The 21303-nt window shown below is 41.8% G+C and overlaps 2 protein-coding genes across 2 annotated transcripts; both read right to left on the reverse strand.

Moving 5' to 3' along the window:
• Positions 1–1388: 1388 nt before the first annotated feature.
• LOC109461860 lies at positions 1389–7011 on the reverse strand. The gene is made up of 5 exons (XM_019758330.1): positions 7002–7011; positions 6528–6757; positions 5891–5999; positions 5188–5357; positions 1389–1756 (listed from the first exon to the last, which is right to left on the reverse strand). The coding sequence occupies exons 1-5, from the start codon at positions 7009–7011 to the stop codon at positions 1481–1483; spliced, it is 795 nt and encodes a 264-aa protein (XP_019613889.1). The 3' UTR covers positions 1389–1480.
• On the reverse strand, positions 7011–19568 carry LOC109461861. The gene is made up of 10 exons (XM_019758331.1): positions 19301–19568; positions 18554–18592; positions 16481–16603; positions 15764–15865; positions 14867–15070; positions 12006–12169; positions 8960–11596; positions 8549–8660; positions 7849–8004; positions 7011–7400 (listed from the first exon to the last, which is right to left on the reverse strand). The coding sequence occupies exons 1-10, from the start codon at positions 19529–19531 to the stop codon at positions 7011–7013; spliced, it is 4158 nt and encodes a 1385-aa protein (XP_019613890.1). The 5' UTR covers positions 19532–19568.
• Positions 19569–21303: the final 1735 nt, after the last annotated feature.

Consider the following 21303-nt stretch of genomic DNA (forward strand, 5'->3'; position numbering starts at 1 on the left):
CTAAGACAATACACAAGATAAATGCTGACCTCAAACAAAAATGTGTAATTTGAGAAACTACAAGAAAGACCAGGGTTGAAGAAAAACTGTAATTATTGGAAAGACACACTTTTAAAACAATTCAGAGGAATACAATGCACTCTTATACAACTTATCGATCAATGTTTACTGCTAACTTAGAGGTATTGCAGACATTAATTAATATATAATACTATATAGCATACAAAAAACACTAGATAGATGTCTGTATTTTCTTAACACAACTATTTAAACAAAGTCAATATTAAACACACTTTTCCCAAACATTGCAGTTGACACATTTTGTTGCTTAAAAATCAAGACTATACAAATGTACAATTCCTAAACTAAATTCAACACAAATGTTAGCCTATGGTATGTTTGTAGCAAATTATATCTTTTTGATTCTTCATGGTGCAGTCACAAGTTTAACATTAAAACTGTTTATGAGATGTAGAGCTTGGCAAGACTTTGTCTTTGAGTTTCTCGTAAAGTATTTACGGGAATAAATCTAGGAATAGAAACTTGCGCTGTCTTGATATCAATATTTCAAACGGTAACAAACTGTCAAGTGTACAAAAAAGGCAAATGTTTGGCAACTACATTATTCTTGCTGAGAAGATTCAATACAGTAAATTTTGGTACTAAATTTAATATTGTAAGTATACATATTTTATTATACAAAGTTCTAGCTCACATCCTAAAATGATTAAAAGTCGGGACTTAAAAATGATTTGGTAAATTTGTAAAGTAGGTACAAGTGACACACAACAGTTTCTAAACCTGTCAAAATGGCTTTTTTTATGATACACAATATTCCACCTTAACTTAAGTTTTCTGTACAAAAAATCCTTCTGTACAAGTTTGAGAATCTTTATTTTGTCATGGTGTGGCTTTACTTATAATGCTCCAGGCAGATTTTGATTGCAACTTAAGTCTTCACCAGACTAATAACGCGGGTTCAAAACAGTAAAATTTTGCCAAAAAGGAAGAATAACTGGCCAGGGTAGTTTAGCCACCATCAAGTTCATTTGCCTGAAATGAAACCCTAATGGTGGACCCACTTCCCTAGCTAGTCAGATCCAAATTTTGGCTGAATTCTTAATCTCCAAGCAGATCCCAGGGTGGCAAAAGACAGTATCAAATTGGCCAGGCAGTTATCCATTGGCCATTTGGCATACAAGACCTCTCTGGCCAATGGATACCGCCCGGCAAATTTGATACCGTCTTTTGCCACCCTAGGATCTGCTTGGAAATCCAAGAGAGCCAGGCAGTATCCATTGGCCAGAGAGAGTCCAATATGCCAAATGGCCAATGGATACTTCCTGGCCAATTTGATACTGTCTTTTGCCACCCTAGCATCTGCTTGGAGATTACTGAATTCTACCATGATCCTAAACCCCATTAGGAAAGCCTGGTGGAGGCTACTGAACCTTCTTGCTTCAACACTCCCTACATATTACTACGTATCGTTGGAAGATAGGCTTGGATTGGAAGAGAAACTGTCATACAGGGAGTCGCTGAAGGAAAGGCACTCCGTGGAGCTGGCAGGAGAACTGCCAGGCCTCTCCGCCCCTCCATCTACCTCTACCTCCCCCTCCTCAGGGTGGGAATGGTTTCTCCCGCTGATCTTGTTGTTGTGGTCGTCCTTGCTGGATTTCGGGGAGTCAGCCTTGTTGGGGATGTTGCTGTTGTCTTGGTCGCTCTGAAGAGGAGTGTGTTGGCGGGTGTCTTCATCCTGGCAAATATAAGAGAAAGACTAGTTTACATTTTCTACCTGCAAACAAAGAACCTGTAGATGTGTCAAAAACATACATTTCAATGTGAAATAATCCAAAATTTGGTGTCCACTTCAAGTAGCACATCAGCAGAACGTACTGCACCTACGCGAAACCCGTAATGTATTATGCATAGAATTTCCGCAGAACGTCTCATATAAGGTCATATTCGTACATATAATTATAAGGTTAACATCCTGTCGGTAGTTTCCAAATGTTGTGTTGGAAAAGATATCGTCTGCAACAGGCAAAATTCTGATGCAACGTTGGGAAAAATCTCACGAAAACCATGAAAAATCAGGCTTTCGCACAGGCGCAGTACATTCTGCTGATGTGTTACTTCAAGTGTGGCTTACATCTATGAAGTATATGGTATGTACAATGAAATGGAACAAAGAAAAAGCAGCATGTGGGGAGAACCTAAAACAAAGAATCCCTTTTAACAAGACAAGAAGGCCCTCTTATATTATACACACAGTTACACCACTGTCTAAACTTTGCACAGAAAACTGTGACTCCGCACCATACACGAGAAAACAGCCACCAAGTACACCATGGGCTGATACTGATAGTAATAATCATAATGTTAACATACAGACATATATGGTGTATGTGCAGGCATCTGTCTCATATGTCACACCTGCAGGGGACACATTTTTCATGTGTTATATGAAATTTCAAAGCGGAATTTTCTTCAGTTCCTATGGAATTTCCTGATTAAAAAAATCTCAAAGGGTAATATGGTATTTCCGCCAGCACATCTGAGTTGTGTTGTACATTTATATACGAGAACACGCAAAATCTTTGAAGTTTGCTCGCAGGAATTCAACAAACTTCCGTTTCCGTCCCCTACAGCCAAAAATTACATCCTGTCTTCAGTAAAACAGCGTGTTCAGAGAAACAGGTGGCTTTCTGCACTAAATGTCTTGTCCAAAATGACTGCTATTATGTACAACTGCAAAGTTTAGTGAATCATAATTTGCACCATAATCACTGAAAAGTGTTATACACATTTTAAGCAAAACTGAAATGGTTCACTTACAATTCTAAAATGTCAGTAAGTTTTATAACCTTTTCCTATCATTCTATTATCATTGATAGAATGATACATTTAAGTCCTGCTCATTTATGACTGTCTTATTCTTAGAAAATACATGTGTATAACAAACTTAAAACATATCATTTTAAAGCTACTTGCACAAATACAGTGGATGTGCTATCCCACTAGTACTGTATGTGTGCTCTGGATCCCACCTACATTGTACACTCTTTACTATACAACTAGCTTCTATACTACAGTATGTTAGGCACCTGTAGTAGTATACTTCACTGAACTAGTAAAAACTTGTTGCTACAATTGAAAATTCAACTTATCCTCCAGTATCCTGGTTAAACATATGCAAAACCATGTCTCAAAACATTCGTCAAGGATTCCCCCTCCCACATTTCCGGCCACATTGTAAGCCTATACAAAACAAGTACATTCAAGTACAGAAACGCCCACAGATTGAGGTAAAAGTAGTTTCTATTGACTTCCTCTTTTCTGGCTCTGTAGTGGCGTGTGGGTGCATGTTTGTGTGAGGTATGCTGTGTGGGGGACTCCCCTGTATCATGCTTTGATCCTGAGATGTGAATAACATTTGCAAAGTTAACCTCTCGTTAAATGTAGTGATTGGATTGGACTGCGTATACAAAAAGTGTTTGTGAGTGTCTGTGTTTATGTGTGTTCGTGATCTAAATCTAAAAGCATTTACAAGTTTTAATAGTGTTCAAGTGTTACATTATCATCTTTGAGACTTCACTGTAGTCAATGGTTTCCACTGGTGCTTTAGTTTGTTCATGTACAGGTACATGTGACATTCAAGTCCTGACCTGATATGTACAGTGTACAACTGCACAGTGCTAATTCTAACCATATTCAACTACAGCATTTTACATTGACTAAGATTTAGCTCCACTTCCAAGTTTCAAAAATTCAGTGGGTTATAGGGTTTGGTACATGTGTATGGTGGCCTTGAAAAGGTGTTTCTGAACACCTGTTCCACTATACCCTGTGTGGTAAAACTGTTATAAATAAATACAGCAAATCAAAAGTATTTTGAATCTACAACTCAAATTTTGGCACACATCAGAGAAAGTCAAGCCAATTTCCTGTTTAATTCGGGGAATCCCGTACAGTATCTGCCTGTATTTAATCTCCTCTGGTATGTCCTGTGAAAAAGCGGAAGCTAACATTCCACGTCGTTGAGACAATCCGGTCAGTGCAGGTGTTGGGTGGGGTTGTATGTGGGCGGTGTTTTCAGGTGACGCCACTGGATGAGGTCAGCCTTACGAGTTTGATTGTGTTGCGTTGGCGGGTGGTACGATTGGCAGTACGGTATTCAGCGTTGTTTTTCTGGTGACGTTGTTTTCCACAGAATGAGGTCATAGTCACGAGTTCTGCACCACGTGACTGTGTTAGCGGGGTGGTACGATTTTTAGTGGCGGGATGGTTTGATATGTAGCATTGTTTTCAGGTGACGCCACTTCCGTACCACGTGACTGCGTTGGCGGGGTGATACGATTTTTAGCGGTGGGACGGTTTGATATGTAGCGTTGTTTTCAGGTGACGCCACTTCCGTACCTCGTGACTGCGTTGGCGGGTGGTACGATTGTTAGCAGCGGGGCAGTACGATATTTTGCGGTGTTTTCAGGTGACATCATTGAATGATGTCAGACTCACGAGTTCCGGACCACGTGACTGCGTTGGCAGGGTGGTACGATTTTTAGCGGTGAGACGTTTTGATATGTAGCATTGTTTTCAGGTGACACCATTTCCTTACCACGTGACTGCGTTGGCGGGGTGGTACGATTTTTAATGGCAAGACGATTCGATACTTAGCGTTGTTTTAAGGTGACGCCATCGAATGAGTCAGACTCACGAGTTCCGGACCACGTGATTGCGTTGGCGGGGTGGTACGATTCTTAGCGGCGGGACGCTTTGATATTTAGCGGTGGGGTAGGGTACAAATGGAGGCATGTACTTCTATCACTTTCCAACAGAACAATACATAATACTAATAAGGACTTAGTTCCTCTTTTCAATTGTCAACAGAATACTCCAAACTTCATGATTGAACTCTTGACCTCCAGCAGTCAGCTTCTTGGAAACCTGCACAGGGGTGGTAGCGTGCCCAGACATGGACGGACACCGGAAAAATTTCCTTATTCAGCTGTCTGTCACATGTAAAGAATTGGTTCCCTCTGTGTAAGTTCATATAAATACTAGCAAATCTAGTAATGCCTTAGAACCACTATGCGCTCAGACACACACAAACATGCTACCATACCACAGGCTACACAATCCTTCATTTATCAAAAAATGTTTAAAACCTTAAACTTTGTGACGAACCTTTTCCTCCCTGTCCACACTGCTGATTGACAGTTCCTCCAGGAAGTCAAAACACGCCACCGCCTCCTTCTCCGGCTCCCCGAACCTCGCAAACATGTTCCTCGCTCTGAACTCCACGATAGACACGTAGCCCGCCTGGGAGTCACGGATTACCTGGTTCCGCTTTACACCTATGGGAGGAGAATACAGTCAGATTTATAAATTAGATTAACCTCTGAGAATTGATAGTAGCAAGGGACTCAACTTCATGTGCTTGTACCAAGGAGGTTATCCCCATTTCCAAGTCAACCTACATGATGTTTCTGATACATGTACAATTGTTGTGCAATAAAGTTCTTCCTCTACATTGGAAAATATTCAGGTGGTTTGCTGTTCATTGTTTTGAGAGCTCAACACAAGCTCACCATTATGATAATGCATAGTACATACTCTGTAATATTGCTCCTGTACTACTATAATAATATTCTTTTAATGCCTCCTTTCCCTTCCTAATTATCACAAACTTAAAATTACAGTAAATTCAACCATTTGTATACTCTCAAAACTTATTGTAGATTTTAAATTCCTATTACAAACTTAAATTCTTCATACCCGTCTATAAGTACAGTACATACAGCATTTCCTTTCTCAATGGAGTATCCCTCACTATTGTACATTTATAGCACAGTATTGTTATCAGAACTTTCAACAAGTCACGACTCACTTCTCCTGGCCAGTCGTAGTTTGGTGAACAGGTGGTGATCAGCCTCATCCTCAGAGTCTGTTGTTGAGTCATCGCTGCCTATCAGGGAGTCCAGGAGGTTTGCCCTCTCCTAGAAAACAGGAATTAAGTCTTGAGCTTAAGGGTACACCAAGGAGCTTTCATCACAACGTTCCTTGGATCTCACTGACAGATAAAAGAATGATGCTTAACTGAAAGATCAAGATACAGAATACAGTAACACTCTGAGCTGGGGGAAAATTCTGTACATTGGTACACAGTTTCTGAAAGAAAATATACTGGTGCTAGTTGTCAGATTCAAGTTTTCCTTCTGACTCTCAGTGTTTTTTGTGATTTTACCTAAAATCTTTGTGAACCATGAAAATAAATTAATGTGGCTTAGAATAAAGAAAACATAGTACAAGAAATGTTCTCTTTGTGTTATCAAAGTATGCTTGAATATCATTGGTCATACATTTACATGTACTTGTATGTAGGTTAATTCATTTCTATCCACTTGTCTGTATATTGAGTTGTAGTAGTTTAAACCTTATTAAAGTTCCTGTACATGTACTTTTGTTGAGTCAAAATGAAGATTGTTGTTGTTGTAATATCTAAAAAGGAAAAAAGTGACCAGTACCTTAGCGCTGAGTGATTCTGGTTCCGACACTTCGTCCTTCCCGATCAGACTGGAGATGCCCTCTCCCGACGACTCTCGCCCGTCCGTTCCGTTTGTACCGTACGCGGAATCGTACAGACCTTTCCTCTGGCCCACTTCTGCAGGGTCCTCATCCGCAAACCCCGGAAACTTCTCTCCCTCTTTGAAGATTGGTCGGTACCTATAGAGAGAACAGAAAAGAGCATGTAAAACTAGAAAGGTAACATCTGCAAATCAAATGCACAATGTTTACCTTCGCATATGGTCTGCTCTGTTAATTCTTACTGAAACACATTCACATACAGGGTGACAGGAGTCTAAATCCCTCCTACTATAAAGTTGCAACATTATGTAACACAAAACAAGTTGCCATGGTGACAGGCCTCTGGTTCAGGTCATTGGCCAGGTCAGTGTTTGGAACGGAAGAAGAAGAAACAGAGCAAAAACATAATAAACCAGTCACCATCATACCTCACATGCCCGTCTTTCTCTTCTAACTCCGCGATTTCTCCGTCCGAAAAACCCCGCCCACATGTCTCTCGACCTTTCCGAAGGTCGCGCTGTACAGCCTCGCTCCCACGTTTGTGACGACCTCGGCGCGCCCTTCGACCTCTGACCCTTCGTCCCGTCGAACCCGTCCATCCACCGCCGTCTCTGTAGCGGCGAGCCGTTGGCCAACTTTCCTGAGTTGCCATGGTAACTGGAATTTTTGTTGCTGGTGGGAAACATGGAATTTGCAGAGCTCTGCGAGGAGGTAGTAGGGTTGGTTGTGGGCACGCCCAGTAGCCAGTTCTCTGACAAGGCCTGGTGGCTGGGCCGGTCCAGGTCAAGCTGCAGAGCAGAGGGTTTGCTCACCTGTGGAAACAAAAGATTATCTCTAAGTGTTGAAAATAGTGAACTTTTTGTGGTAGGTTCATGTCTGCAAATATGTACTCCTTCTACTCCTCTCCCAGTATCTCAGACCAGTATTTCAAGCTCCCAGTGACAGCTAAGAAATAAGCTGTACTAAGAAATACTCCTCTCCCCTCATATCACCAATGTACAGTTTTGTTCATCCCAAAAGTCCACAGTTTTTCAAACATTTTATACCCTAATGAATTTGCTGCAATATCATGGATAGAGAACATGTTGCAGTTATAGAAAGGGGACACTAGGGGTCTCTGCTGACCTTCCATTACAGTTCCTCCTTAGTTCACAGATCCTAATACATTTCCTACCCTAATGATTATATGACTTTGTTGCAATACCATGGATAGAGATCATGCAGCACTTCTATAAAGGGACACTAGGGGTCTCTGCTAACCTTGCGTGACAGTTCCTCCTTAGTTTTGCTGGGGCTCCAGTCAGGCAGTCTGACAGGGGTGCTGTTGTTGCTTCTCTGCTTCCATCTCTCCACAAAGTTGATGGGCTCTTCATCGAGCGGACCGTCTTCATCATCTGAGTCCATCAGCAATGTGCTCTAGAGGGGGTGGGAGATATTGGTTAATAAAGATCTCACCACACTTATCAAAAGGAGCAGGGGTTCTTCCAGGTGTGAGTGGTTTAAACCTTGGTCTCAGGTTTGACATCTTGAAGAGGTGATATGTCCTGTTATGTCAAATGTGGTAAATCTTAATAAAATAAAACTTCATATTTGAAGTGTTTTAAATAGACCCACAATAAGCTACACAAAGCGTATCTTTATTTTTTGGGTAAAAGTAGCTAGAACCAGCCTTTAATAGAAAAACTAGTTTTCTGTCAGCACTAATGCCTTTTCACCTCACAGATATCAGTATGCTATGGGATAGAATTGATTCAACTACATTGAAAGACCAGAACATTGACTTTGACTGTACTGTGGAACAGGAAGTCTACCTAGTGATGCAGGAATACTAGTGTGAGGTATGTCTATACCGGTTTATTTTTTAAATTCCATTATTATGCTGCAATGCCAACATCAGTCTCTAGAGGGCATCACTAGTCTTGCTGATTTGTTTAATAAAAAAATGACTAGTAGAACATACCAGTGTGAGGTCTGCCTGTCCCTCTCTCTTCTCAAACAGACTCAGGTCCAGAGACTCTCCAGACAGGAGAGATTCCTGGGACTTGGACAGGCCTTCTCTTGCTGGAGGGGAGCTGGGGGATGGACAATATACATTGGAGCACTGGAGTGGGATAGTGTAACAGCATGACCTAGGTGACTCGAGAAGAAGAAGCATGCAACTCAGAATAATTGAAAGGGCTGTCTATTAGGCCCACTTAGAAACATTTAGCCTGAAATCCACACACTACACCCCTGTCCTTGGTGCTGAATTACACACCACACACACTACACCCACATACATACACACTTACGCACACTTGTTGACCAGTGACAGGGTGGTTCACACAATTAGCCTATACAGTTAGGCCAGTGACGTAGCGTGTTACATTACCTTGGTTCCTTGCCGCCATCCTCCCTCCCCATCATGTGGCACCTCTCCAGCATGAACTCCCCCTCCAGCTCCGCACACTTGTCCAGCTCTGGCGAAGACCTCTCCTTCTCGTGATCATCTTCCAACACCGTGAAGGAATTACTTCTCACGAACCCGCTCTCGCCGACTCTGCGAGCCGTGGCGTTGGTCGGGGTGACGTCTTCGCTAGCGTCGGACTGCGTGAAATCGGACGCGGGAGCGAACAGGCTCCCCATGGACAGAGGTTTTGTACTTTCCTCTGGAGAACTGTCCGAACTTGAACCTGAGTCAGTCTTGATTGTAGCAATGTCAGGGAGATCTAGCTTTAACCGCTCCTGGAAGGTTCGGAGCTCGAGATCACTTGTTGAACTGTTCAAAGAGGCTGTACCTTCATGTATGCACAACTCATTATGGATAAAGGCTAACTCTTGGTCTTTTCTACTGCATCTCTGCGGAGAGCTAGTTTCGTTTCTAACCTTTAGAAAGGGTTTGGAACAGTTTGGGACTTGATCGGAAGCGACCAGGGATGATTTTGGCACAGTTTCACTCTCGGTGACGTTGTACTGGCTCTTGTCCTGAGTTCCCGCGGCGCCGGTACCGTTACTCGTGGACAAATTGTTGAGTTGTAGAGGCGGACCTGCGTATGGCTTTGGCACAGGAAGAGAAGTCTTGAACGGCCTGGGTCCTTGCAATCCGGAGAAGTTTGCGTTGATGGTCTTGGTTTGAGTCTTTGTGAATCCCTCTGCACTACACTGGATAGACTCTTCATCTATGTACAGTTCCTGTCTATTCACATAGTTCGGTTTCGGAACTCTGTTTTGATAAAAAGCCACAGGCTCAGGCTTGGAGGCTTTCTCCATGTTTTCATTGTTCAATATGCACGTTTCACTTCCGTCCACTACAAAATCACTACGGGAGGACTTGGCAGCTTTATTTACAAAACCCTCAGGGGCGTAGTTCTTCCAATTCGGCTCTCTATGGTACTTTTGCAAGGGGGATCCATTTCTATGGAGCATCAAGGGACTCTCATCCCTCTCCTCCATACCGACTTGGGATTGGTTGATTGGACAACCTCCCAGCATGCCATTGCTGGCTTCTGATTGGTTGCTAGGCGTGTCCCTCACCGGAGGAGAATGTTTTGGGCTTCTGGCGTAGTTTGAAGCACTTGCCCCTTCGGCTTCACAACTCAGAGTCCCAAGATCATCTTCAAGTGTCTTTAAACTCAGATTGTCTTCAGTTCTTGGCTTGAAAGGACTTCTCACTCCCCCTTCAACTGACCTACTACACTCCCCTTCAGAGCTGTTGAATCTACAGGAATTTTGGGAAGACGTTTGCATGACTTCGTTTGTCTTCTTTTCATTCTTCTCCATTTCTTGGAACCGTCTAACTAGATTGCTGACAAGGACAGGCCTGTAGCCATCGCCTGTTCCATTCTCCACTGGCGAGTCTTTGCAAGGCAGGCTGGGAGATGTCCCATCATGCTCTGCTTTGCTGAGCATACTGGGAAATGGCGATCTGCCCCTACCAGGGTCAGACGTTCTATTTTTAACGAAGGCTGGAGAGCTGTGGAGAAGTGACTGTGGTTTGTGTGATTGTTCACTGTTCTCTACCATTGCACTTGCAGTTTTCTGCTCTGCGTCCCTCTTTTGAGAGTCTTTCTTTGTGTATGTGTGACTGCCCCCCTCAGGCATCAGTTTTGCTGCTGCCTGCTTTTTAACAACAGAGGCCTTTTCTAATTCTGATAACCCGTTAGCAATCGGGAGTTTGCTCTCCTCCTTTTTCTTGCCTTTTGTTCCTTCTCTTTCCTTCTGGTGGATGTTATCCTCCCAAGACATGTCGATTCCATTCTGAGCTAGAAACTGTCTTGCCTCAGGGTGTAACTTCTTGTAGAACTCACTTTCTAGCCCCTTCTTAGCTGTTTCCCTGTCTGAAGGCTCCAGGTCTTCTCGTCTTTTCCACAGAAGTTCTTGCCCTAGAGAAATTTCCGCACAAGGCTGACTGTTCTTTTTCTTTGCTCCCCTTCCGGGGCTGTACGGGCGTGGCAACAACATATGACTGTTTATCAACCGATTACCGTGTTCCCCATTCATAGCCCCCACCATGGTCACATGACCATTCTCATTCCCAGGGTGACTGGTGGCAGTCTTCTCTATCCCGGGGGAAGACGAGGCGACTTTATTCTCGGACGGCATTCCGCCACTCCCCTCACTCCCCGGGGAGTACAAGTCCTCCGGTTTGACAACCTGAAAGTCGTCCCCAAGGTCGTCTTCATCAAACACCGACCCGTTCGAGAGCTTCGCGCCCGTCAATTTCCCTGTCGGACTGATGCAGGGACTGTAGTTGTCCCAGGAAAGCGTGTCATCATTGTAGGAGCCACTCGAATGACCTCTGCCCTCTCTGCTCTGACCCCTGCCCTCTGAACCTTGAACCCTGATCTGTGGGGGATGACATTTGACCGCCAGCCGGTTGTGGGGGTGGTACTCTGTGTAGTTCTGTTGTCCCTCAGACTCAAACAGGCCACTTTTGCGGGATGAGCCAGGAGAGTAGATGCCCTCATTTGACCCCCTCATGTCCTGTTTACTGGTGTAGGGAACCAGCATGGACTCTCCTAAACCATTACTGCAGGACACAGAAAAAAAGAGCATTGGTCAATATTTTATGTTAAACAGAGAAATATGAGTTTGAAGTCCAGGTTACATCTGACAGATTGACTGAAACTTGAGTGAATGAAAGTTGAAATATTGACCTACAATTCGAGGTAACCAGTATCACTTTTTTCTTGCACCAAGGTCTACTAATTTTATGCTATCTGGTTCACATAGCTCAGTAGAGTGGAGGGCTACTCTTTTCAAATGCTAAGCAGAGAATAAGTATGTACCATTTTTGAAGTCTTTGGTATGACTATCTACCAGATGAAAGGCTCTACCCAATTGGCCACTGCACCTCACCTGTATATGGTGCATACATACAATGTACATGTAAGGTCCCTTTAAGACAAGACTGAAGGTCCAGCCTCCAGGTGCCTCACCTGTTACTGGCCACCTGTGCTCGCAGCTGGTTGATCCTCTCGATGATCTTGTCCTCCTTGAACTGCTGCCTTGCCTGCTGGGAAGGGTCGCTGTGACTGCGGCTGTACGTGGGGTGGTGGCGCTGGACGGAGTAGATCAGGGGAGGGGGCGGGGTCGACCGACACTGGGGATGGGGGAGGGCAGAGTTGTGGTGAGGTTTACATTTCTATGATCAAGGCCTTACATTGTTACAATATCATGTCTATACAAAGACAACTCAAAGCCTAACTATAAGGCAAAATTTCAGTAGTCCCTAAATGTTGACTGGTAAATCCTTGACTATAACAGTTATCTATCTAGAACATGATTGAACTTAAACCTGAACTTAAAATGTGGAAGGACACTGGGGGTAGGGATGATGATTTATAAAGGCACTTCACAGCCCACCTGCTAAACAACATCCTTCATTATAAATTGTTGTCAAACGGACTTACAGAAAACTTTGTTTAAGTCCTTGTTGTGAAGGCATATTGCCTGATAGAACAAAGAGTTCCCTGTTAAGGTGGTATGGAAGGGTGGCTGAGGACTTTGGGGACATCCTAAAAATACTACTTAGTATTACCTATGGTCATTGATTTTTTTTGTGTGAGTACCTTAGTGCAAGATGATAATTTATGCAAATTTTGATGACGTAATCATGACGTCATCTCGAGTTATGAGCCACGCCCCCTTTTTAGAAAAATCAATTTTTCTGGCCAGCGCTTTGGTTTTTATTCACCATATTTTGTTGAAAGGCACACACTAGTAATAGGAACAAACGTATGCGAGCATTTTTTAATATCTCAAAGTGTTGATTTTTTATGAATTTTTTTTCGTAAATGTCAACAGTGCCATGCGCCAGCACCCCTCCCCAACATATAAAGCGGCGCAGTGTGTCGGCCTCGCATACGATTTTAGTTTATAAGCTTATCTTTCAAAAAATACCACCTTTTTGTCTCTTTCCATGAACATTTTTTCCACAGTTTCATTCTTAAAATGCTGTATATGTCGTAGGGGTTACATAATGTCCATTTTGAAGCCCGAAAGAGCCGAAATCGCCAATTTTTTGTCGCCATTCCAAGGGCGCCCATTCCTCCCACCGAAAAATGGGTCATTGGCCTGTCAGCACGCTGTATTTAGCTTACTACGACGCTATTTGGAAAAACAGGCCGGGGATATGTCCAGTAAAAAGAACAGCCAAAAAGAACGCTAAGATTTCGCGCGAGTAGGGGTCACGTGACTCACCCAAAATGGCGGATGGCGTGGCTTGTTTACGAGCGGAGAAAGCTGTGCGCTTTGCGCCAGCATTTGGGCTGGTAGACGATCTTTTTCACGGCCGTATCCTACGTAGATTTGCAGATGAAGGTTTATGGACTATTCTGAGACCTTATTGGAGACAATCTGCCGGGGTATTCTGGAGTTACGGACTTGTTTTTTAGGCCTACCCCCAGAGGAGATTGACGATCAGCAAGATCACAACACTGAAAAGTTATCGCGCGATACCGGAGTAGATAGCCCTGGAAAACAAGCTTGCCCGGACGTGGTATGAGATTATGAGCGAGTATAATTTTGTTGATTATGTGAATTTACGTTGCACGTTGTCCTAGACTTGTGGAAATAATTTTCACGCACGACGTTCTATGTTCTATCTGAAAAGTACGGACTATCTCTGTAAATCTGTTGGAACTGATTTTTTTGTAAGCGGCTATTATTTGCTGTATGCTGTAAATCGTAAAAGATTATTGTTAGCAGTTACCGTAAGATTATGTAAAAATTCTGCTGAAGTTTGTAAGTATCGTATTTCTTAATAAAAACGTAGATTTTATAAAAATTACTAGTAGTTCTTATCATGTCTGTTCACTAGAACGTAACGTTAACGTTTAGTAGTTACAAACGTGTTGCAGTCGATACAAACTCAGAATAATAAGACAGTGCACAGATAGAGACGCGTTTTTATTCGGTAGAAAATTACTTAGTATGAGTTGTCTGTGAAAATCATGAAAGAACACAAAGGATAACGCCGCATAATGACGGCCGAGTATGAACTACCAAGCGCGGCTCTTTATGCATGCAGTGACCCGGTCCGCCAGGCCGCTCATAACTAAACCAAGATCTAACTTGTGGCTCAAAGCAGACAGCTTCGTTTCTTTTGTCAGTCGAATGTTTTATATAGGAAGTTGTCAGATTATTTCTGGCGTTTTTGGTGATTTGTGTGGCTGCATATCTCTGGTTGTGTGTTGCAACTTGACAACATTTTGCCGATACGAAGTGTGATAAACAATGGAAACGGCTTGTGTTTTCAGAAAATTATTATTCTTTGCATTTGGCAGGTTTTTACCCAAAACGTTTTGCAAACAACTGACATCAAATGCTCAGTAAAACTCTCTTTTCCAGTGTCTTTTCTCTTCCCAAAAATTATGAAAGTGAAGCTCTCAGTTTACGTAATGACCAGCGAGCCTGATTGGTCGAGCGGCGGAGTAGCTTTTAAAAATAATGTGCACACCCCCACTGGGGCCTGGCTGGAGCGTGAAAAAAATGCACAATTTGGCGGTCAATTTGGCGGCCAAAATGTGGCCATAGTGACAAGACGAAAGAAAATTATAAAAATAGACCCAAAAGACTACCATATCAGATAGAGTTCGTAGTATTTCTAAATATGCCTCAGCTATCCTTCTGGACCACCTTAAGTCTTTCATTTTTACCAAAATGTTGACAGGAAAATCCTTTGATTTGTTTTGCACAGTTTAAAACTTTAAGTCATAGTTTTGCAAACTGACTGACAGCTGATATCTATAGAGTTTTAAAAGTTTTGTATCAATATTGAACAAAGCTTGCTACTCACGTTCCTGGAGTTGTGGTTGGAGCTGTGAGCTGAGTAGTCGGAGGCCATGCTGGAGAGCGAGCTGTGCGGGGAGGTCTCACCAGCGCTGCCGTTGGGCACGGAACCGGACTTACGGGAACTCACGAACGTGCTGGGGGAGTACGATGTCGCACGCTGGTGCTGACTGACACCTGGCAGACCCGAATGAGGACTGGGAGAGAAGCGCTGTAAAGAAGATATTGATATGATAAATGTTACCCTGCAGTGTCAAGAAAAGCTGCTAGAAGTAGAACAGCTAAACCTACAATACAACAGCTAGAAGTTGTGCTACTAATACTACTAAAAAGACTACTTGTATATCCTTACTGACAGAAGTTCTTAAACATTTTGTACCCAAAGGATCTAACAAGCCTAGTGTTTGTACAATTCTAGCTCTGGTTTGCTCCTAGGCCTCTAAATGTTCTCTACCCGTTAATAAAGGAACAACTGCCGTTTGAATATTCTTCTAGAATGTAAGCACGAGCTCTGATTGGCTCCAAGTCACAAGGTTTTCTGTAACATGTACATGTATCACTGTGGTTCAGACAGGTATTTGGAAGTTCAATCTATCATTAATGTTATGGTGACTACTTCTAAGAGACAACTTAATGATATTAGGGCAAACATCTAAATGGAGAAGGATGGCAGACTAACTTACAGTAATTCCTGATTTTTTCACAGAAAAATTTTCCCGCACCTGCTGCCACCGTGATATATACTTCCGTGAACACCTCCATTTTTCTCATACCATGAAATTTTGCTACTATGAACATAAAGTGAATTAGAGTAACTGATGGCATGAGGGCAAACATCTAAATGGGGACTATCAAACATACAGGAAAGATATCTGATATTTCCAACATAAAAGCCAGAACAAACCTGTGGCTGTACGGGCAGACTGTGGTTACTGCTGTCCAGACTAGCTGTCTCCGCCTTACTCTCACCTCCAAACGACCTCTGCCGTAACCGTTTGGCAGACTGCTGCACAGTCAAGGGCATGAAAAGGAACAGAAAAGCCATTAGGGTAATCATTAACTCAGCTGGGATTTCAAATTCAAAAACACATTATTGAGAAACAAATACAATACCTTTACAGTTTAACCGTAACAAATACATGTACAATAACCGTTACAGTTTTATGTTTTAGATATTTCTAACAAGGTTTTCCTTCAATGCCAATGGTCAAATTTTCTTTGAGAGACGTTAGCGGTCAAATGGTAAAGTGATTATCAAACTACAGTCAACATGGCGGTTGGAAAGTACACAACCAAAATATCTACAATGTCATGTATCAATCCCAATACCAGCACACAATGATTGTTGTATTTGAGTGAAAACTCTTATAGCCTAATCTATGCGTAGGTAGACAGATAATATATAGATGTATATACATGTACACATGTACTAGACATAGATACATGTATGATATACTGTATTACATGTACTAGTTAGATGTAGATGTGTCATATAATTACATTGATCGATATTGTTCTATCAACCATGTACAGTCAGACTGAGAATCAGACTCAGCATGTACATAGATACTGTCAGATAGTTTATCACATATACTATTTAGATATATTTACTATTTATTACCTGCAGTATGGAGTCAGATGAGAACCTGCTGGTTCTGCGTTCAAACATGACGCTGAGCTGCTTGTTCTGCTGCTCCAGGTCATACACACGGTTCCGCAGCTTCAGACACTCCTCACGAAGGTCCTGCAACAAGCAGATGACAAACAGTTAGAAAACAGCTCTTTCAAAAACGTTACAGCAACTGTAGCCTTTGTTACACATGCTCTCACTGTCAAATAGGCTAACCATTGGAAGCGCTGTCTTGATGTTTAGTCAGGCTACAATATAACACTGTCAGAAATCATGACACCTTAAAAATTTGGTTTACAAAAAGCTATGATGAAATGGTAGTCAAGCTACAAAGATTAAGCCTTTTGGAAGGAAATTTGTTAGACAGTAGGAAGAAGGTTAAGAATAGTACCAGACAAGTAGAAATCAACGGCCCTTATGTGGGCATGAGGCACATAAAAGTCTAAAGGGGTGATTGTTCCTTTTATGGGTGGAGTTTTAAGTATACCTTATGTGAGATTTGTGACTGGGGAATTATTCAATTTACAGGAAGCCAAAAAAAGGCAAGATAATACACCAGCTGTCTTTTCTGCTGTCGTCTTTATTTGGTTTGTCAGAAAAAGACATCATGAGAGTGAATTGTTTTTTTACATTATCTTTAGGAATGGCACGTTAGAGCTGAAGGAGAAAACCAATCATGCATTGGCCTTTTCAACATCATTTTTTTAAGAGAATTTACATGTAAAAAGTGTTTTTTTGGGAATGGTAATTATAGATTGGCTACAGTGGGCAGGGTGAATGGTCGTACAATGGTTCTATTGTGATGACCTCATAGCTGTCCCTCTCTTGTTCAGTCTGACCCATAGGGCTGAGAACTAACCTCCCATATCTCAACAATATGGTTGGTTTAAAACATGGCAGCCTGCTCTGGGATGGGGGTTACATTTTTCAAAGGTTTGTGACTTTGAAATGCTTAATAATATTCTTTCTGATTGTGACTTTTAGGGGCTAAAGTTTTACAACTTTGGAGATCAAAGAACATTGAAGCTTGTAATTTTCAAGCAGATGTAAGGCTCATTTTTGTGTCTCACGAATTAAGGACATTATATAATGTGCTTGGTGTAATCCAGGAGATTTGCAAGCATTGTTCATATGAACCTACTGCCTAAAATTTACGAAAACTAAAAAAAACTTAAGTGAAAAGTACACAGATACCGAAACTTCAACAAACAGAAATGCTATCTAACACATTTTACCACTGATTCTTTGACTTAGTAAAATGTTAGGAAATATATCAAATGGTTGATTAACATTGCACATACCGGGAAATCTCAATTCACAACAGCTGAAAAATAGATCCAAAATTCACTACTCCACATGTGCTGCAATCCACCCCAGCATTTCTATGAACTGATCATTTGTGGCAGTCTCTTCCCCTACTAAACAGCTGGCCAATCAGACGGGTTCCCATGGCTGTTACCAGGCAACCATTCTCTGCCCCAGAATAGATATTTGAATAACCTCTCTTTCCCAGGATGGTGAGGCGACTGACAATGGAAACTTGAGGAGACCAAATATTTGACACCGGAAAAAAACTTGAATTATAAAAGCGTAAAAAGATGAAAGGATCTTTTCTCCAAGGTATGTTATTTGCATTTTTCATCAGGAAAGGTCACAGACAGTTATTTTAGACCCTACCAAAACAGTGCTCAGCGAGATCAATGTTATTCCAGATTTGGCTTGTGATTTCAGGAGGTGGTTTGACCTAATATACAGGCTAGGGTAAGGAAACAATCACATTTCAACATGGAGGGACATGTGTTCTCCATATAAACATCTATTACAAACAATCATGTTCTTGTCTCTCTCCCAACATAAATATTTCATTCAACATTTGAAAAACAGTTCTTAACACCCCATCTTCAATAATATAACACAATGTGCATGTAAGACTAGAAGTCTGCACATACATGTAGCTGCATAATGTTTTCTTGAAACTGCAATGTCTCTATAGCTAAGGGCTCAACCTACTTTTTCTGAACACTTGTATGGCAAACAAGATATCAACTCTGAAAGGATTCCTACCTTTTGCGCCATCAGGGCCTGTACCACCTGGTTTGCTACCTGTAAGGGAAAAACAGGTCTTAGAGTCTTTGAATTCAGTTGTACTACTAGTTCATTAAAATCATCAACACATGAAGGGTCAAACACTGATCTTAGCAACTGTTGATGATGAGGTATGGGTCTGTTACATTGGAGAAAGGGGCCATCGAAGAGTCCTTCTAATTAGCAAAATATAGGAGTGTGCTGAAAATTAGGACAAGCCCCTGCTGGGTCATTACTTTAATTACATAGCAACCTGTCCTGTAATGGATTTTTTCTGTGGGGTAAGATAGTGATAGACAGTAAATATAAATTTTGTATCACAAAAATCCTGGGCATCAAATGGAACAGCTCCGTATACAACATGGACATTAGAGCCAACCACGAGCCAGTAATACTTCTACCTCTTCAGTTCTGGACACCATAACCTATGATCTCTAACCTTAAGCCTGTGACCTACCTCATCCAAGAATCTCTTGTAGTTGTACTGCTCAATCTTTTTCTTGTTCTCCAACACAAGCATATTCTTTTTCTTTAGTTTAGTTCTAAAACCTTTAACCTGTGACCTTTAACCTATAACAGATGACATTTAACCTATGACCTACAACTTTTAACCTACCTCGTCCAAGCACCTCTCGTACTGCTCCCTCTGGTTCTCGTTCTCCAGCACCAGGGCAGAGTTCTACAACATTTAACCTATGATCTTTAACTTACGACCTTGTGACCTACCTCATCCAGGCACCTCTCATACTGCTCCCTCTGGTTCTCGTTCTCCAGCACCAGTGCGGAGTTCTCGGCCTCCAGACTCTTGAGCCGCTGCATCAGCAGGACGGTCTTCTCGCGCTCCTCCTCCGCGCTGGACAGGTGCACGTCCGACAGAGACTCGTAGTTGTTGACCTTCTTCACAAGGTCGTCGTTCTCCAGCTCTAGGTTACTGACATGGGTGCGGATGGAGTCCATCTGGTTCTGTTTTCAAATTACAACAGCGAGAAGTTATGACAGTGGTTTGTTTGATGGAAATTTTCTTTAAATGACCCACACTTCCTTATAAAAGATATTGTTTCAGCTTATTGCAATGATAATTATGATATTACCCTAACAAGTTATAGCCTTAAAAAATACCAGCTTTTGTCTGCAGCTGAAGTCCACCTGCTTTTTATAATGAGAACAAGTGTTCAAGTGAAAACAATGTTGAAGGCCCAGGAAAGATGCTTGAGACAAAGTTTAGGCAATGCCTTGCATTTTTAGCCAAGCACACCAGGTCACCCCTACTCTTCTCGATATTTTTGCTTGATATCTAATGTGCAGAGGTTTAAAATTTATGCCACCATCCAAAATAACAAATGCCTTGCCTTGTATCATAGAGTTGTGCACACTGCATTTTCAGTTTCAGCTAAAAGATAGAATACGTGAATCATTGTTTTATGAGTGGTGTCAGCCTTCCTTGTACCCAGGTTTTTAAGAGGACCATGTCACCCCTCTTTTAGGTTTTTATTAAGAAGGGTGCCAGCCATTCTTGCATGTTTTTAAAGAAGAGTATCAGCAGCTCTTGTACCCAGGATTTTAAGAAGGCTGTCAGCCGTTCTTGTATCCAGGTGATTGTTGTCAAACCCTGAAGATCATCAATTAGTGTTGCCTCCTACATTTCACCTCTACTGGAGGTCAGCTAGGTAAATAAACATGGCCGCCCCCTGTCAGTCAGAGACAGGAGGCAGGGGCTGGACTTGAACTATGGAGAAATCAATCTTTGCTTTCCAAGAAAAGGCTCAAGGTGTTGTCAAGACTTTAAGGACAATTTTTAAAATCAGTTGAATGGAAATTACAAGCCCAAGCCAGGGCCACATTTTGTCAAAGCATCAGCATTGAAAAAGTTAAAATTGTCCTGGTTAAGAATAAAAATTTAACATTTTTTATATTTTATTAAGGCCTCCAACATGTTCAAATGTGATGACACAGCCACAGAACTAGATTACTGTAGGGTGATGAAACTGTACTTCACTGAATGATCCCTGAATGGATAGCCATAACAACTAGATTACTAGGGTGATAAAACTGTACTTCACTGAATGATCCCTGAATGGATAGCCATAACAACTAGATTACTAGGGTGACAAAACTGTACTTTACTGAATGATCCCTGACTGGATAGACACAACACAGCTGCTATCTAATACGTGATCTACAACTTGGCACTCAACAACATGTGGAATATTGATGTGCTCTAAGGAATAACATACATGTAAATCTACACCAGTCAGTCCTCCAGATAGAAGTGGTATGGCCTGGTAATCTAGCCTTTTCTTTAGCTCCAATGTTATACTTATAGTCAAATTTTGTCTGTTGCAGATGATATATTTTCTGACAATCAAAAACTATTGACAGGATGTTGTCCTTAAATGCGTGAATATGACTTTAAACAAGACTTCTTGCTATGCACAAAGTATTACGGGTTTTGCGCAGTACGTTCTACCAACATACTGTCCTTTGATAATTTCTTCCCTTACCAAGACAGGCACCCATCTCCAATTAAATGTTTATTTACATGTATTACATAATAATTTTTTTGGATAGAGGATATTTCTCAGAAGCAGTGTAAAATAGCGATTGAATGTCCAAATTTATGTCCAGATCCCTACAATTTTGCCATTCCAGACAACTGTATGACTCAAAGGCAATCAGAGATGTCGTATATTTTAAGAGAATATCAAGGTACTGAATTAGATCGTTTCTCA

This window comes from Branchiostoma belcheri, unplaced genomic scaffold (assembly GCF_001625305.1).
Source record: "Branchiostoma belcheri isolate BF01 breed outbred unplaced genomic scaffold, Haploidv18h27 scaffold97, whole genome shotgun sequence".
Lineage (NCBI taxonomy): Eukaryota > Metazoa > Chordata > Leptocardii > Amphioxiformes > Branchiostomatidae > Branchiostoma > Branchiostoma belcheri.

Excerpts from the sequence above, each read along its gene's own strand:
- LOC109461860 (XM_019758330.1), bottom strand. Across the intron at positions 6,000-6,527 it reads CAGAATCACTCAGCGCTAAG|GAGAGGGCAAACCTCCTGGA; the intron begins GTACTGGTCACT and ends CCTGTTTTCTAG. Across the intron at positions 1,757-5,187 it reads GTGTGGACAGGGAGGAAAAG|GATGAAGACACCCGCCAACA; the intron begins GTTCGTCACAAA and ends TATATTTGCCAG.
- LOC109461861 (XM_019758331.1), bottom strand. The coding sequence starts at position 19,531 with ATGGACTCCATCCGCACCCATGTCAGTAACCTAGAGCTGGAGAACGAC. Across the intron at positions 8,005-8,548 it reads GACAGGCAGACCTCACACTG|AGCACATTGCTGATGGACTC; the intron begins GTATGTTCTACT and ends CACCCCCTCTAG. Across the intron at positions 7,401-7,848 it reads AGGAGGAACTGTCACGCAAG|GTGAGCAAACCCTCTGCTCT; the intron begins GTTAGCAGAGAC and ends TTGTTTCCACAG.